At 28.1% G+C, this 19,370-nt stretch overlaps 1 protein-coding gene across 1 annotated transcript; it reads left to right on the top strand.

Annotated features, from left to right (window-relative positions):
• Positions 1 to 14,139: 14,139 nt before the first annotated feature.
• Positions 14,140 to 18,507, top strand: LOC134836958 (cytosolic 10-formyltetrahydrofolate dehydrogenase). The gene is made up of 6 exons (XM_063852251.1): positions 14,140 to 14,266; positions 15,014 to 15,164; positions 15,241 to 17,383; positions 17,808 to 18,023; positions 18,078 to 18,277; positions 18,376 to 18,507. The coding sequence occupies exons 1-6, from the start codon at positions 14,243 to 14,245 to the stop codon at positions 18,429 to 18,431; spliced, it is 2,790 nt and encodes a 929-aa protein (XP_063708321.1). The 5' UTR covers positions 14,140 to 14,242; the 3' UTR covers positions 18,432 to 18,507.
• The last annotated feature ends 863 nt before the right edge of the window (positions 18,508 to 19,370 follow it).

Genomic DNA, 19,370 nt, shown 5'->3' with positions numbered 1-19,370 from the left:
TTTTTTAATTATTTTTGTAAAATATTTTTTTAAAAGTTTTCGAATTTTTTCATAATTTGAGAATTTGAAAATAATTTCAAAAAATTTATCAAAAAAAAATATGATTGAAAATATATTCAAACTCTTAAAATATGAAAAAAAAAAAATCCGAAACCAAATTCAAAAAAAAAAAAAAAAAATTATCGAAAAAATGTATGCCAAAAAATTAAAAATTTAATAAAAAGCAAAGAATTTCGTTAAAAATGAGACATAAAGAAAAATACACAAAACAATAGAGAAAAAACTTACCGACAAACTACTAACGAGATAATAAAACAATGTGGCGTCTCTCGTCAGTTGTGTACCAAAAATATGTAGAAATCTGATTGCGTGTTTGTAAATTTCGACAAAACAACAAATAATGATGGAAAAATTAGTCGCACTACACTGAAGATACGGAAAAATCCAAAGATAAACACAAAACCATACAAATTATTATCGTTGTCGTCGTAATATTGCTAATAATGACTCGTAGTAGTAATAACATTGTAACCCGGCTTCGAATTCGTTAAGATTCTGTTTGGGGAGCAAATTATGTGTGCAAATGAGCTTTTTCGGTTTTCTCATCGTCACTTACCCTCGTGCGTGTCATTTGCATATTATGTGACGCTAGCTTTCAATAACAGACGTGCTGCCTGAATAGATGGATGCCTGAGAATATCTGGAGAAAATGATGATATTCACTTTTCATGAATAATAAACAAAATTTTGATGTTTTTGACGTTAGCTCTCGTACAATTTATCGTATATGCGTTGTAATTATGATTATTATTGTTGTTGTGTTATGTATGGAAGAAGATAATAATTTTGTGCTGTTTAAGGTTTATTACTGCTAATTTTAGGGGTTTTATATCAGCTTCTTTGCTTTTTGAGAAAGATGTTTAATTAGAAATTTTCAACTTTTCAGCAAAATTTTAAATTTAATAAATTATATGAAGATAAGAAAATTAATTTAAAATCAAATTTCATGATTTTTTTTTAAATTAAAAAATTATTTTTTTACAATTTAATTTTATGTTAATTTAATTTAATTTATTAATTTTAATAATTTAAATTAAAAAAAAATTAAATAAATTTATTTTTTTTTATTTTTTTTAAATATTAAATTTTGATCAATTTTTTAAAAATTTCAGTTCAAATGCATGTTTTTATAATAAATTGAGTCATTTTAATGCTTACCACACATCTATTTCAGGAAATTGCGTCAAAGAGAATGCCAAATAAGCTGCAAAAACGTAACACCTCTATAAATTATTTTTCACTTTACACGCAACGAAGGCACAAGGACACACATGATGAGTGAGGCAAAAAACGTACCTAATTAAAATCATGTTACCTCCCGTTCGAAGCACTTTTCGGCGAAAAAGAGCGCGCTTCATATGTCATGGAAGGCATTATTATTATCATCATTATGACAAAAAACAAGCACATTGGGATGCCGCTTTCGCACAAAAATTATTTAAGCTCTACCTTTTAGACGTAATCTTTTTAAGTTGTCATACATGCGAAAAACTACGATCATCATCACGGGTATCCATTATTTTAATGCAAACAGCGGCGTTCTCGTCACACACACAAATAAATTACATTTGGTAAACAACAGCGGTGAGTTTTATGTTCTAATGAATATCACGTTAGTGTCTAAACTAAATGTTCGTCGTCAGCGTCGTCGAGTGTGTTTGAAATATGGCATCCGAATGGTTTCATTACCTTTCGTTTGTGCCATTGCAATCGCATGGGAAATGCAACAACGTCGTGATTTCTGTGAACGACGAAAGAGAAAAATCCCGTATCAGTGTAAAGTATCATGATATCGCACGGAAAATGATGACGATGATATATTTAGTGTGTGCGTTGCTATTTGTACAAAAGATTAAAATGGAGTGAAACATGTTAGCGTTACACGCGAATTTCAATGCAGCGACGCCAGACATACACCCAGAAGATAAATTCAATTAATTTTGTAACATTTGAAACAAAAACAAAAGGCAGGCTTAGATACGCAACGCTCTATTCTTTCATGTATGATGCGAAGTTTGTTGGATCTTACAGATAATTAAAGTTGAATATCCGACGAATTTTGTTTTTTTTTTGCTTTTCATGGAATTATACTTAAAGTATTTCGGGGAAATTGAAACAATTTGTATTGAGGTTTAATTCAGTTTTGCAGTAATTTTTGGAAAATGGGATAAATTTTTAACATGAGATTTTTTGCTATGGGGTTTAATTAACTTTTAAGTGCTTTATTTGCCAAATTTCGGTTTAATTTTCAATACAATTTATCGAAACATCATTTCTGACCGATTCTCTGAAAAACTATTTAGAGAATATCAAGTTGATTCAACTTTGATTTGTGTCATTCAACTTTCGATAAATTTCTGATTCTATTTGGCATTGTTCAAATATATTTACTGATTTGATTGTAAGTATTTCTCTCGGTATGAAATAACTTTAACAGAATATATTTTCTTTAAGGAATTTAATTGTAGATAATGTTTGAAAATTCTTATTTTATAAAATTTTATTTAAAAAAATTTTTTTTTAAATAAATTTTTATTAAATTAATTTATTATTTTTTTTTTTGAATAAAAAAGTAAATATATTTAAAAAAAATAGAGAAAGTAGTCGTCTAAAGAACAACATACTATACCGTATTTCGATGTTACATATCTACGCTTTTTTGTACTCCTCATTTTACAATTTCGTACTCCTCATGACAATTTTGCAATTTCATACACTTTCAAAACAAAACCATGTCAAAGGAATTTTTTTCAGTTTTAATTTTTTAGCAGTTTTAAGTTATAAAATGATTAAAAATGATAAATTAGAGCCCTCTGACAAATTTTTATCCATTTGGAGCAAGATTTGACAAAAATTGCTTTGACACGGTTTTTTGATTTAGTTTTTCTCTTGATTTAGTTTTTAAAACAAAACTATGTCAAAGAAAAATTTTTTTTTCAGTTTCAATTTTTTGGCAGTTTTGAGTTGCAAAATGATTAAAAATGATAAATTAGAGCCCTCTGACAAATTTTTATCCATTTAGAGCAAGATTTGACAAAAATTGCTTTGACACGGTTTTTGACACAGTTTTTGACATAGTTTTTCTCTTGATTTAGTTTTCAAAACAAAACTATGTCAAAGAAAAATTTTTTTTCAGTTTCAATTTTTTGGCAGTTTTGAGTTGTAAAATGATTAAAAATGATAAATTAGAGCCCTCTGACAAATTTTTATCCATTTAGAGCAAGATTTGACAAAAATTGCTTTGACACGGTTTTTGACACAGTTTTTGACATAGTTTTTCTCTTGATTTAGTTTTCAAAACAAAACTATGTCAAAGAAAAAAATTTTTTTCAGTTTCAATTTTTTGGCAGTTTTGAGTTGCAAAATGATTAAAAATGATAAATTAGAGCCCTCTGACAAATTTTTATCCATTTAGAGCAAGATTTGACAAAAATTGCTTTGACACGGTTTTTGACACAGTTTTTGACATAGTTTTTCTCTTGATTTAGTTTTCAAAACAAAACTATGTCAAAGAAAAAATTTTTTTTCAGTTTCAATTTTTTGGCAGTTTTGAGTTGCAAAATGATTAAAAATGATAAATTAGAGCCCTCTGACAAATTTTTATCCATTTAGAGCAAGATTTGACAAAAATTGCTTTGACACGGTTTTTGACACAGTTTTTGACATAGTTTTTCTCTTGATTTAGTTTTCAAAACAAAACTATGTCAAAGAAAAATTTTTTTTTTCAGTTTCAATTTTTTGGCAGTTTTGAGTTATAAAATGATTAAAAATGATAAATTAGAGCCCTCTGACAAATTTTTATCCATTTGGAGCAAGATTTGACAAAAATTGCTTTGACACAGTTTTTGACACAGTTTTTGACATAGTTTTTCTCTTGATTTAGTTTTCAAATCAAAACTATGTCAAAGTAAAATTTTTTTTTCAGTTTCAATTTTTTGGCAGTTTTGAGTTGCAAAATGATTAAAAATGATAAATTAGAGCCCTCTGACAAATTTTTATCCATTTAGAGCAAGATTTGACAAAAATTGCTTTGACACGGTTTTTGACACAGTTTTTGACATAGTTTTTCTCTTGATTTAGTTTTCAAAACAAAACTATGTCAAAGGAAATTTTTTTTTTCAGTTTCAATTTTTTGGCAGTTTTGAGTTATAAAATGATTAAAAATGATAAATTAGAGCCCTCTGACAAATTTTTATTCATTTGGAGCAAGATTTTACAAAAATGGCTTTGACACAGTTTTTGACATAGTTTTTCTCTTGATTTAGTTTTCAAAACAAAACTATGTCAAAGAAAAAAATTTTTTTCAGTTTCAATTTTTTGGCAGTTTTGAGTTATAAAATGATTAAAAATGATAAATTAGAGCCCTCTGACAAATTTTTATCCATTTGGAGCAAGATTTTACAAAAATGGCTTTGACACAGTTTTTGACATAGTTTTTCTCTTGATTTAGTTTTCAAAACAAAACTATGTCAAAGAAAAAAAATTTTTTTCAGTTTCAATTTTTTGGCAGTTTGAGAAGTCGAGTTTAATACCGCATTTTTTCTTCGAAATGCGGTAAAAATTAAATTTAAAGTTTTTAATATTTTAATTTGCTCTATATTTTCCTTTGAAAAATTTCTTTTCATCACAACTTCATTCAAACATTGTCCCAATTCTTATCCATCAACAACATCATAATAATCATAAAAATCCAATAAAATCAAGGTCAATGGAAATTCTTCGCTAAAAGATTATTTCTTATGAAGTGAATCGTTGATGGAAGTTTTTTTCCTTCCTTTTGTCACACACACTCACACAAAATAATAATTTTATTGTGCCAACTGAAATTTATTTTTATGTTTGCGGACCATCGTTTCACTCAGTTACTTACTTACGAAGCCGAAATACAATAAAAGTCAAATCCTAATAGAAGTCTACTAAAAATCTCAGTTTATTTTCTCCTTTTTCACACCATTGTCGCAAGGCAGCATTCACTTAATTTAAAGGAGTAATCTGTAACGCTACAATGGCTTCGACTTCATTTCACACAATGGAATCCACGTGGATTGCTTTCAAGCAGGCGACACATTTCGTGTTGCTTACATATGATGAAGGTACAAAAAATAACAATATTTTATACTTTTATTTTACTTTTTTCTTTTTTTTTCTTTCACAGGGAACATAAAGACGTAAACCTCTTTATTTGTTTCAGATTTATGTGCGGAAGAAGTGTGAGAAGCTCAAAAAAGTCACTTTTCATATGTTTTACCCTTCATTTTGCGACAACATTAACCAGCTGCTGTCAAATGAATCAAAACAGATCAAAAGTGTTTCTGTGAATAGGCTGTCCCGGAAACATTCGCTCCTCATCAAAATGACACGAATTCTGTGAAAAATTTCACTTGAGCTTTGTCGATTGCATTTAAAAAATAAACGAGGGAAGCCTTATGGCATTAACTGTTTTGATGTTCATCAGACTGTGAAAATATTGCGAATTATTTAGGCAAGAATTGTTTTTAAAATATTTTTGATCAACTGTTACCTTCCTCAAAAATTGCAGGACAAAAAAATGTTTCGCCGGACTTTGACCCGAAATAAAATGGAGACGCCTTGCTAATTCGGATGCTTTTTATTGCTCATCAAAATGCGAGTAGATCGAATAAATAACGGAAAAAGTTTGGGATTTTATTGCCGCCTTTCATACTTCAATGCCTAAGCCCGAACCGAAAAACATGTCTTGCATTTCTAATTCCCGGTTAGAAACGAAATAAATGTAAAAATGGAAGGAACAGAAAAAAAAAGTGAAGACATCAAAACAATAATTAAAATAACACAGTGTCAAGAGGAAAAAGCAATCAAAAATTTTAAATGAATTTCTCGAATAAAGTTTAACACTTAATTACACGCAGCGGCTTCAAACAACAAAGCGCACTCGAGGCAAACTTTACAAAAACTCATCGTCGTCATAGAATGGAAGAAAAGAAGGGGTAAAAAAATAAAATTTTATTTTTATGTGAAATGAAACGAAATGAACGCCGACGAATAACAACAACAACAACAACAATCATCATCAAAAATTAAGCCCAAAAAAAAATTTTCCACAGAGGAAGAAGAGAAAAAGTAATTAATATGTGCTGCATGTTCGTTCTTAATGTTTGTCAAAAAAAAAAAAAAATAACATACACGAAGTTAGTTTGACATCAAATGACACGAAAAATATAAAAAGTAATTTTCTAGCAGTGAATTCAAATTATCTGTTTATTTGCCGCTCGTGGATTCGTGTTGCCTCCGCGAGTGTATTTAAGGCACAAACTCGGAGTTAATTACATGTGTGAATGATCCAAAAGTGGTAATTATGAAGTGTTTCAACGGCGTACTGCTCTCGTGTCGCGTACATGATAAATAATTAAGTGAAACAGTTAGACATTAGTACTTAGGAGCTGATGTTATAATTAGTACATGCCATGTTGTTTTATTTTTCGAAATAAAAAAAAAATCGATTAACGTCTTGGAAAAGTTCTTTCTTGGAAGTGTCTGTAATATGGAAACTGTAATAAATCAAAAGACAGACGATATGTTATTTATTTTCGTTGTTCTGCTTCTTCTTCCTCGGATCTAATGAAGTAAATGTGTATTATTTACATTAAGACGTGATTTCGTTGTATATTTTATGAGGAACTTAAGTACTGTGAGTTCAAGTCATTTTTTGTGTATTTTTATAAAAAAAATATTTTTTCACTTTACTTTAATTTTTTTAAAATTTTTTTCTAAAAATTCATTTAGAAATCAAAATTTTTTTATCATGAAATTTTTTTCTCGAATAAGTAAAAATACAGAAAATAAACTTAAAAAAAATTAAATAAATAGACAAAATATAATAAAATTATCAAAATTTTAAAAATATTTAAAAAAAATTATAAAAACATATTTTAATATATTTTTTTATTTTATTTTTTTTATATTTGATATAAATAATTTCTTTTTTTTATTAAAACATATTTTTATTTTTTTCTCGAAAAATAAAAAGATCAGAAAAATGCACAAATCATTTGAGAAAAATTAATGAAAATTTAAAAAAAATTAATAATAAATTTTTATAATTTTTTTTTATTTTTTTAAATTTTAAGATTTTTATTGGATCTAAAATTTCTTGTAAAAATCAAAAATTTTTATTCAAACATACATGTATTCATTTTTTCATTAAAGAAAAATGCAGAAAATTAAATAAAAAAATATTTAAAAAAGTAATTTAATTAAAAAATATAAATTAATTTAATTAAACTCGTAATAATTTGAAAAATTTCTGAAAAAAATTTCATAAAAAAAATTTAAAAATAATTTTTTTTAATATAGATTCTTTATTTTTGATTTTTTCGGTTAAAAGCAGGGTAAAAAGTCAAACCATAGTACACTTTTCGCATCACATAATTCCCCTGAAACCCTTTGCAATGAAGCACATACAACAATTTATTGCTTAATTTAACTTGCGAATACAAAACAAATTCTACTAAAGGCCTCTTCCACAAATTTCTTTGTTCTGCCATTCAAACAATGGATCTTAATATGAAATAAACAAAACAAAAAGAATAATAAAAAAACAAAAAACTTAATTGAACATTGCGAAGAGCAGCAATACCTGACGGGCAAGCAAGATATTCATTATTAACCTCCTGTTGCTGACTTCTTGCCCATTCTCTTTTTTTTTGGTTTTTCTAAAAAAAAACAAAAACAAGGAAAAAATGATGTTTTAATAACAAAAATATTAAAATAATTCGAGCAAATTGAAAAGTTGTCCGGAACAAATAGGAATTTAATGTGACAATTTAATGCTCGACAGGACAAAATCGAATGACCTTTTTCTTAAGCTCTCTTACAAAGACGACGACGACAATGAAATACGTGACGACACCCCGGCACAAAAATTAATTGTTGTGCGTTAATATTTGACGACACGAAAATACTGAAAAAGAAAATTAAATTATTCATAATTGGGTTTGTCCGTGTTTGAAAATAAACTTGAGGAACTTTTTTTTGGAGCATTTAGCGGCAATTATTTTTAAATTTGTCATTTTATTATTTCATGGATGAAGTAATGTTCCCTATTTATTTATTTTTATTTATTTTTTATTAATTTTTGTGACACGGAAGATTTTCCATGAATGACGTTCCTTCGCCTCGGTACTTTTGTCTATAGCTAAATCATCATTATATTGCTATTCACGGAAAATTTGCCGATATTTTCAACTTTAGCACGTTTTGACAATATTTCACGAGTGGTACGAAGTAAATTGTGTGCAAAAAATGAGGCATTTAATAAAATCATGAAGGAAAATGATTTAATTTTCAATTAAACGGCAATCTGTGTGTGTCAAACTAACATCTAGAGACGGCAGAAAGAGACGTGAAAATGACTTTTATCGAATTAATTGGACAATTTTTACTTCATTTTTCTTGTTTTTTCTCTTCGCTCGGTGTTTGCCTCTTTCAACGCATGTCCTTATCGGCGATACTTGACCATTCGCAACGGCAAACAAACGAAGAGAGGAATTGCGATAATTGTTTGTTGTTGCGTGACTGATGTTGCCAACTAAACGACAGCGACGTATAGAGGAAGGTAGGTAAGTTTGTTTGCGTGAATGGTTCTCTAAGGAGTTTCGATAGCAGCGGGCGAGCACAAGAAAGCGAACGAGCAAAGCTGTAATCAAAATCGTTTTGTATTTCGTTGTGTGTGTGTTTGTGCTTGATTACTCTCTAATGCAATGTTTCCGGTTAGGTAATTTTAATTGACGTTGAGACTTTTGAATTGAATGTTTTGTGCCGTCGTTGATTAAGTTCAAATTGAGAAATTAGTTTCAAATGTCTTCATTTTTAGCTTGAAAAGTTTTTAAGCGGTAAATTGAGGATTGTTTAAGAAAAAATGAAAAATTTAAAATTTTTGCCCCAAAGCAAATTTCAAAACTTTGTCCCAATGCACATTTTAAAATGTCTTCCTTCAAAATATTTTGACTTTTTGTCTCAATATGTGTTGAAAAACTTCTTAAAACTCAAAAGATTACATTTAAAAGTTTCAGCCCAATGCATATTTTTGAACTTTGATCCCAATTTACATTCAAAATTTTCCCCTAATGCACATTTTTTTCATCAAAAAATTTTAAAACCAATTTTTATCTATTTTTTTTTTAAATAAAATTTTAAAAGAAATTGATAAAATATAAAAATTGTGAGGAAATTTATTGAATGAAAAAATCCTTAAATCAATTGAATTTGCTCAACCAAAAACCAAATTGATGGTTTGGTTTAATTTTTTCCCATTGTTGAATCCTAAAATGAAATGAAAGGAAACAAAAAGGTCTATAAAAGATTTATGTTCGATCAAAAAAAAAAACTTTGAAACTGATAGACAGACGAATGTCGCAAATAGAGAGAATTGAAGAAGGAATTAAAACGACTGAATGGATAAAATGAAATGAAAACCTTTTTCTCACATTTTTTTTCCTTCAAACGAAAAAAAGATTATTTTCAGATTTATTTCGTTCAATCGTCGACATCTCACACAACTCTCGTAAATTTTTGACAGTTGCAATGTAACGATAATAATTTTGAGAGATTTCGACGTCGACACACACACACACCGAACATCCGGATAATGCAATTTGACCACACACACAAGCCGAATAAAATTTTCACAACTATTTGTGCACGGAGCAAATTTGCCACATTGTTTAGAATATAATCGAGAATAATACGAGAGATGAGCATTATCTAAAACCATTAAAACCTTCTTCTAACCAGTTTGTGTAGCGCACACAATAGGAAATAAATTATTTAGTTTCAGGACATTAAAATATTTCAATCAACCTCATTGATTGGATTTGTGGTTTCATCCCTTTTACTCTGGTCACCATTATATTGATAGTAATTATTTTATCATCGCATCTTCTGCTTCTTGCTCTCTGCGTGATTAGGACAACGACACGACGACGACGACGCAGGATTTGTGGCAATGTTCGATAAATATTTACGTGCTGTGCAGATTATGGTTAATATTTGCTGTTGTTGTTCCTTTGAAGCAAATCATGGGAGAAATGTTGTGAGATATTTGATGAAAATAGCAATCAAAACCAATTAGAATTGGTAAATTGAATGATAACAGATTTTGGAAAAGTGATACTAATTATGCATCTTACTGAGTGTCCCATGGTTCAAATATTCATTGATCGTCTTATTCGATTGCTTTGAGAAAATTCCTAAAAATAATGAAAAAAATGGTATAATTTTTAATAGTTTAAAAGGAATTAATTTTAGACTTAATTTAATTCATTAATTTCTTTAATTCATTTTTTTATTTCAAAGTTTTATCAACACATAAAAAACTTCTTAAAAATTTAAATTTAATTTATTATTATTATTTAATTTATTTTTTATTTATTATTTTTTTTATAAATTTGATAAAAAATAATTAATTTGATAATTTTTATTAATTTATTAATTAAATTGAATTAATTATAATTTATTTATTATTTAATTTTTTTTTATTTTAATTATTTATATTTTTAATTAATTTAATATTTTTTAATTTATTTTATTTTTTTATATATTTTTTTAAATTTTTTATGTTAAAATTTTCATAAAAAATCAACAATGCAAAATTTATCATTTCTGACTTTTAAAATTTCTTTTTGTGTCATTTTTCTCTTTAGCTCATAAATTTTGTTTAAAATTCTTAAAATTTCTTTTTACGTAAGTTTTTTGATGTTAGTTATACCTAACTAAAAATTTCTTTATTATCTTAAAAATTTTGTCTTAATATTTCGTAAATATCTTTAAAAAGTTATAAAATTTCCTTTAGAATTTTTCGTTTCAAGAATTAATTTTAACCTTTGTCAAAAGTAAAATTCTTAACTTGTCCCAAAATGCGACAAATTTTCATTTCCTTTCGATTGCCCTACTTTTTATTAAATTTTTCATCATGCCCATAAATCTCCCCAAATCTAATCTAGTCTCGCAAATTTTGCATTTTTGATTCCAATTTTCTACTTTCCTTAATTCAATAAACAACTTTCCTCGCATTTCAGCCAAACAACGACGACGGCCTTTTTTTAAGCACTTGAACATCAAAAAGACAAAAAAGCACGACATTAGATATATTGTCAAGCCGCAATAAAATATTACATTCTATTGGTAACAGCGGTAACGAGAAAAAAACAAAAGAGGAAAAAAAAAACTTAAAAAACTGGCTTGCCATGGCACCTTTGTTCGTTTTTCCTCATTCTTTATTTCCTCGCAACGTGTTGTGTTTGTGTGTGAAAGAAGAAGGCGCGCAAACACAAAAATAATGCATAAGTAGGTCATACAAGTGGTTATAAATTTAAAAAACACAATGTCTTCAAGCCATTATAAATCTTTCGAAGTTTAACTACCAAACACGAGTAGAGCCCTTTTTGTGTGTGTGTTCGAAAGAGTAGTTGCTAATAGAATGTTAATGGAATCTAAATTTACTCGTAATGCACGTTCACTCCGTTTTGTTGCTAATAGTTTCAGTCGTCTTTTGTTGTTTCTTTCAAGATTTTTTTCTAAAATTTATTTTTTTTGGAAAGCTGTCATATTCTTAATTTTCCCAAAAAAAAAAATCAGAAGGAAATGAAAATTTTAGTCATGCGGTTAACTTTTTTTTTGTGTGTGAGCCATTTGTTTATGATGTGGCTTGTCTTGCTTCGGGCACTTTTTCTATAGTTTTTCGTTGTTTTGTTTATGAACCTTCGTTGTGATTTTCTCTAAATTTATTTATTAGAAAAGTTTTTGTTTGCTCAAAGGCAATGCTTTTATTTCAATTATGAGAGAAAATTTTCGTTTCATACCGCAATGGATACGCCAAGCACTTTTTATCTGCTCGCCACACATAAAATATTTAAAATCACTGTCATCAACGACGTTAATTTGTCATATCGTTTTCAGTAGGCACGCATAAATTTATATTTCAACGTGATTATTATTAATTAAAGAATAATAATAATAACCATAATAAGCCTTTTTCGCCAAAAATAATAAAATAAATTGTTGTGAATTCCCCGATTTTACGTGCACTCGCGGAATGGCAGATAATTCAAATAAATAATAAAATAATACTAATAAAATTAATATGTTCTATCTTTAAAATTGGTCATCCAACGGCGAGAAAAAGCTCAAATTTCGAATGACGTAAAATAATATTAAAGGCTTAAATTTGGTTCAATTTTCGCCATTGGCAAATAATCACCCACATTGTTCCTGTTTCAATCATAAAATAACAATAACGCAATAAAACAAAATAAAATAATAATAAATACTCGAGTAGTCGAGCAATGCAAACAATTACACATGAAACACACAAGTCGACGTCGGTATTATTGTTGGTTAGTTGGAATTATTGCAGAGGAAAAAAAAACACGCAGAAGAGTAAAACCACGTCAAGAGGCATTTTAGCGTTTGATCATCAAAGTAGCGGAAAATAGAAAAGAGTCACATAAGTGAGTCCTTTGTGAAAAAAAAAATTTTTTTTGTTCAAGAAAGTTATTTACAATGGAGTTTAAAATTAATAAAGAACTCAAAAAAAAAAAAAAAAATTAAAAAATTTTTAATTAATTAAAAAATTAAAATTAAGAATTAATTTTTAAATTAATTAAATTTCTCTTGAAATTATAAATTTTTGTTAAAAATTATTTTTTTTTAAATTTTTTAAATTAAAATAATTTTATAAATTTATTTAAAAAAAAATTATTTCATTATTTTAAATAATATTTTCATAAGATATAAGATTTAATATTTTTTTATTTATATTTTATTTTCAATAAAAATTTAATTTAATTTAATTTTATTAAATTTATTTTTTGAATTTTAAATTAATTTGAAATTACCTAAATTTTGATTAAAATATAATTATAATTATATAATAAAATTTTGATTTTTTTTTTTTTAAAAAAAAATTAATTTTAATTTTAAAATACTTTTTTTTTCTAATATTTTTTTTAATTTTCTAAATTTAAATAAATAAATTTATTTTAATTTTAAATTAAATTGTGAGAAATTAAAATTTAATTGAAATTAAAAAAATAAATATTTTTGTCTTTATAATTTATATTTTAATTAAAAAAAAATGTAATTTTTGTCTGAAGCAATTTTACTTTTTCTATTAATTGAAACATTTTTTTCAAATCTAATCTTTTTCTTTTCTCTTTTCTGTTTTTTTCTGACTTATTTTCCATTAAAAGTTATAAAACTACAAAGGCTTCCATTTTATGTCATATTAAATTTAATTAAAAAAATTATCGCAAAAAATTTAAAATTTCATCAGAACTCGTTCAAACTCTTCAAAATCCATTATTGTTGATTATTTTCGATTTATCGCAGCAATTTTGCCCAAAAAGCGATTCCAACACTCACTGCCAATGTCCTTTTGATTACTCCAATTGTCCAATTCACGACATAACTTTGACAATATTTCATTATATCGAATTGCATTTCATGATACCCACAAAATAGCACACAATATTGTTTTATTTATTGATGATATCTGAAACGGAAAATAAATTTGTCACACACACAAACAGAGAAAATGAATTGACTACAGTTTGCCACTGTGTCATTGTTCAACAACAACATTGGAGAATACACGTGAGGATTTGTTACACATTTGACAGTTGCATGATACATGGAATTAATAAATTCGATTAAAAAATGAAAATAATAAAAAAAAAATTAAAATTTACCTGAAAAGTTCATTTTTGAATGAATTTAAGTCTCTCTTGATCGCCAAATTCGCGCCTCTCTGAAGATTTTTGAAAATTTTATTCATTTATTCATCATCATCTGTTTTGTTTTGCTTCATCGTTCGCGTGCCTTGCATCTGTTTTAATTTATGAATGAACAGTTTCTTATCACTTTAGCGTTTTTTTTTTGTTTTGGTTTCTTTCTTTGCCTTCTTTTTATGATTTGTTGTTAAACACAAAAAAATCATTTAAAATTCAAATTATCTCCGTAGAAATGAACGAAGAAAGCAGCGTAAAGGTATAAATAGAGGCTGCGTTGTCAGTTCAACTTTAGTTTCGTTGATGAATTTGTGCCGTTAGATCTTCGGTTTGAGTTTTTTAATTTTTTACTCAAATTACATAATTTTTTTTACGCAATATTTACAAATATTTAAAGTTAAATAAAAATAATTGAAAAAATGAGTTTTTTGTTCAGAAAATCGGTAAGAAATTGAAAAATTTAAAAATAATTTTATCAGAAATAGAGAAAAAGTGGGTTAAAAGACATACGCAGTGAAAGTTAAAAAGTGACAAAAATGCATCTGTACCAAAATTTATAAAAAAAAAGATGACGTTGATGATTTTTTGACACAATTTGATAAACTCGCAATAAATTCTCGATTGAGTAACGTGTGTGTGACCTTAAGCGATGAACTTTTCTTTGTTTCTTTGAAGTTTTTACACAACATTTTGTAGATTTCATTATCAATCGTATGATTTTTTTTTCGCTAATCAATTTTTTTACGTTTTTATGATTTTCATTAGTATTTTTTTTTTTTTGTATCTTTTTGAATTTCGAACGTAAAAATTTTTTTTTTTATTTTTTTTTTATTTTTTTATTTAATTTTTTAATTATTTTTTTTTTTTTTAAATTTTTTTTTTAAAAGTTTTTTTTTTTTTTTTTTTTTTTTTTTAATTTTTTTTATTTTTTTTTTAATTTTTTTTTTTTTTTTTATTTTTAATAAAAATTTTTTTAAATTTTTTTTAATTTTTTTTATTTTTTAAAATTTTTAATAATTTAAAAAAATTTTTTTTTTAAATTTTTTTTTAAGTTTTTAAAATTTTTTATTTAATTTTTTTTTTTAATTTTTTAAAATTTTTTATTTTTTTTATTTCAAATTTTTTTTTTTAATTTTTTATATTTTTTTTTTTTTTAATTTTTTAATTTTTTTTTTTATTTTTTTTCACAGGAACCCAACGTTACAAAATTGCGAATTGCAATAATTGGTCAGTCAAATTTCGCTGCCGATGTCTTAACGACAATTTTAGCGCTTCCGGAGAAACCTGAAGTCGTTGGAGTTTTCACAATTCCTGATAAGGGCAACCGGGAAGATGTTTTAGGTAATCAATCACTTTCTTGCTGCTTTATTTACAAACAAATTGCGTCGTACTGATAACAAAATTCTCTCCATTTTAGCGACAACTGCGGCGAAATTCAACATTCCTGTGTTCAAGTTTGCGGCATGGCGTAAAAAGGGCGTCGCATTACCCGAAATTCTCGAGCAATATCGCAGCGTCAAGGCAAACCTGAATGTTTTGCCATTTTGTTCGCAATTCATCCCCATGGAGGTAATTGATGGCGCGGAATACGGAAGTATTGCTTATCATCCGTCAATTTTGCCGCGTCATCGTGGTGCAAGTGCAATTTCGTGGACACTCATTGAAGGCGATGAAATTGGGGGATTTACGATCTTTTGGTGTGACGACGGTTTGGATACGGGACCGATTTTGTTGACGCGCGAATGTAAAGTTGAGATAACAGACACCCTTGATTCGCTTTATAAGCGATTTTTGTATCCGGAAGGCGTAAAAGCGATGGGAGAAGCTGTGAAAATGATCGCGAACGGAGTTGCTCCGAGAATTGTGCAACCTGAGGAAGGAGCAACGTACGATCCGGCAATGTTCAGAGAAGAAAATCAAGTTTTGAAGTTTGAGAACAAGACGGGCAAACAAATTTATGACTTTATTCGCGGATTGGATTCGACTCCGGGAGCTCTTGTGTACGTATTTGACGAAGAAACCACAGAAATTGTTCCTGTTCGACTTTTTGCCGCAGAATTGTTCGAAGGAAGTCTTCCAACTAACGGAAAAAGTCTCAAATTCAAAGAAAACGAAAGCTTCAAAGAAGGATTTGTTCACGAAAATGGACTTTTGATCGTTGGTTCTGACAACAAAGCTGTCAATGTTCAACGATTGAAGATCGGAAGTCGTTTTGTTCCTGCGAGCAAATATTTTGATCAATCCAGCGGCGAAACTGTCTCTTTAGATCTCACGCCTGAAGAGGAAACCATCAAAAATGCCATTTGCGACATTTGGAAAAATATTTTGAAGATAGAAATCACAGAAGATACAGATTTTTTCGCTTCTGGGGCCGGAAGTATGGATGTCGTTCGTTTAGTTGAAGAAGTTAAAGACTTAATTAAAGTTGAAAATCTCGAAAATGAAGTTGTCTTTTTGGCGCCAACTTTCAACGAGTTCATTTCTTCTGTAATTACCATCAAACGTTCAGGCGGATCTCAAACCCCGAAAGAAGTCAACTACAAAGGCGTCGTTTTTAACGCAAACAATCGTGAAATCCGTGTTCCAACCCAAATGTTCATCAATAACGAGTTTTTAGATGCCGAAAATGGAAATTGTTTGGATATCATCAACCCGAGCAATGAAGAAGTTTTGTGCAAAGTTGCTGCTGCTTCCGTCAACGACGTCAATAAAGCAGTAGAAGCTGCTAATACTGCCTTTTACGGTCCATGGAGTCAATTGAGTGCTCGTCAACGAGGAAATTTGTTATTTAAACTCGCGGATTTGATGGAACAACACAAAGAAGAACTTGCGACTATTGAATCTCTTGATTCAGGAGCTGTTTATACACTTGCCTTGAAAACGCATGTTGGCATGTCGATCGAAAGTTTCCGTTATTTCGCTGGATGGGCTGACAAAATTGAAGGAGCAACAATTCCAACGAGCGCAGCAAGGCCTAACAACATCCTAACGTATACGAAACGCGAACCAATTGGTCCTTGCGCGATTATTATTCCATGGAATTATCCCTTGATGATGCTCGCATGGAAAGTTTCCGCATGTTTAGCGGCGGGAAATACAGTTGTCATCAAACCAGCTCAAGTTTGTCCGTTGACAGCTTTGAAATTCGCCGAATTGTCTGTTCTTGCGGGATTTCCGCCGGGTGTCATCAATATTGTCACGGGAAAGGGTTCGTTGGCGGGTCAAGCGATGTCAACGCATCCATTGATTCGAAAATTGGGCTTCACGGGATCGACGGAAGTTGGAAAAACTATCATGAAATCGTGTGCTGAGAGTAATTTGAAGAAATGTTCGTTGGAGTTGGGCGGAAAAAGTCCCTTGATTATCTTCGGGGATTGTGATTTGGATAAAGCAGTAAGACTTGGGGCACAAAGCGTTTTCTTTAATAAGGGAGAAAATTGTATTGCTGCGGGAAGATTATTCGTTGATGAGACGATTCATGATGTTTTTGTTGAAAGAGTTGTTGCTGATATTAAAAAGATCGTTATTGGAGATCCGTTGAATAGAAGCACTTCTCACGGGTAAGAAATTTGATGTTTTTGCTAAAATAAAAATTATATTTTTATATTATGTTGAAAAATTCATTTGAACAATCTTTCATGCTAAAAATAACAAAAAAAAAACAAAATTTTAATTTTTTTTTTTTTTTTTATTTTTTTTTTTTTTTATTTTTTTTTTTTTTAATTTTTATTTTTTTTTATTTTTTTATTTTTATTTTTTTTTTATTTTTATTTTTATTTTTATTTTTTTTTTTATTTTTATTTTTTTTTTATTTTTATTTTTTTTTTTATTTTTTTATTTTATTTTTATTTTTTTTTTTTTTTTTTTATTTTTTATTTTTTTTTTTTTTATTTTATTTTTTTTTTTATAAAAATGAAAAATTTTATACAAAAATTATTAAAATTTTAATTACCTGATAAATTTTTATCCTTTAAAAATTTTTAGACCTCAAAATCACAAAGCACATTTTGACAAATTGATCGAATACTGTGAAATGGGCAAAAAGGAAGGCGCCAAATTAGTTTACGGAGGCAAACGTTGTCCAAACATGAAAGGATACTTCTTGGAACCAACTGTTTTCACAGATGTTAAAGATGACATGTTCATTGCTAAAGAAGAATCTTTTGGTCCCATCATGATTATTTCCAAATTTAATGCAAAGTAATTTTTTTTCTTTAAAAAATTGAATTTTTTCATCAAATTTTCGTTAAACAGCGACATTGATGGCGTTCTCAAACGTGCAAATGCAACAGAATTTGGACTTGCGAGCGGCGTATTTACACAAGATATCAACAAAGCACTCAAAATTAGCGAAAAATTGGAAGCTGGCACTGTTTTCATCAACACCTACAACAAAACTGACGTTGCAAGTCCCTTTGGTGGTTTCAAACAATCTGGATTTGGCAAGGATTTGGGTAAATTTTTCATTTTCAACACTTACTTTTGTTTTTGTTTTGTTCTGTTTGTTTTGGCAAGCACGTCAATTAATCATTCATTCGTGTGTTCATTGCAGGTAAAGATGCCCTGAACGAGTATACGAAGACAAAGTGTGTTACAATTGAGTTTTAACTCTCTCTCTCTCTTGCTTCTTGTTGTTGTTCACTTTGATGTGCTGAAATATGTTTAAGAAAATTTAAGTCAATAAATGAATGAATTTTGTATAAATTTACCTGAATTTTCCATCAACAGATTAATGTTTTATCGGGATTTCATTTTGAATTTCTCTCGAAGGCATGTTGGAGGAAATTTACCATTCAATGATTCTGTTTGTGAGAATGTTAAATCCTATTAAAATGGTATAAATTCGAGAAAAAGATTAAATTTAACAGCAACATGAAATTTAAAGGGATTGGGAAATTTTTAAATCTTCGGATTTCAATGAATTGATATTTAATAAATAAATTTGTCAATTTTTTTTTTATCTTCAGTTTTACGATATTTGCAGATTGATTTGTGAAATAAAAAAATATTAATTTAAAGGTTTTAAAAAAATTTCTGAACAAAAATTTTTTTTTTCGAAAATTTCTCGTTTATGAAAAAATGCTATTTTTTGAATAAAAATAAAACATAAATGACAAAAAACACTCAACTTAACGTTCCGTGCTTCTGTTACGTAATGAAATAACAAAGTTCGATGCATGCACAATAATTTTCCTCAAGAGTGAAAGAACTTTTGATTGAATAAAATTATCTCGCCTTCGTTCGTTTTTCCTTTCTTCCATGTGAATATTTTGTTCCATATAATTTTCTCTGCTTGACGAAAAAAAAAATTACAAATTAAAGTCACGCTATTGAGCAATTATCATACTTATTGCCTTATATTGAGTCGAGGATATTAAATCAGGATGTGAATCACCTTTTCATGTCTTTGTATTCTGTTTTGTCAATCTGTTTCGTTTTTCTTTTTAATAATGGAACGAAATGAAAACATGCATGAGACTAACTTACTCACACACACACTCACTCACTTCTCATGAATACTTTAGCATATTATATTTTCCTCATCAT

Source organism: Culicoides brevitarsis, chromosome 1 (assembly GCF_036172545.1).
Source record: "Culicoides brevitarsis isolate CSIRO-B50_1 chromosome 1, AGI_CSIRO_Cbre_v1, whole genome shotgun sequence".
Classification (NCBI taxonomy): Eukaryota; Metazoa; Arthropoda; class Insecta; order Diptera; family Ceratopogonidae; genus Culicoides; species Culicoides brevitarsis.
The sequence above is the reverse complement of the archived record's forward strand: the minus strand, read 5'-3'. Positions and strand labels throughout refer to the sequence as shown.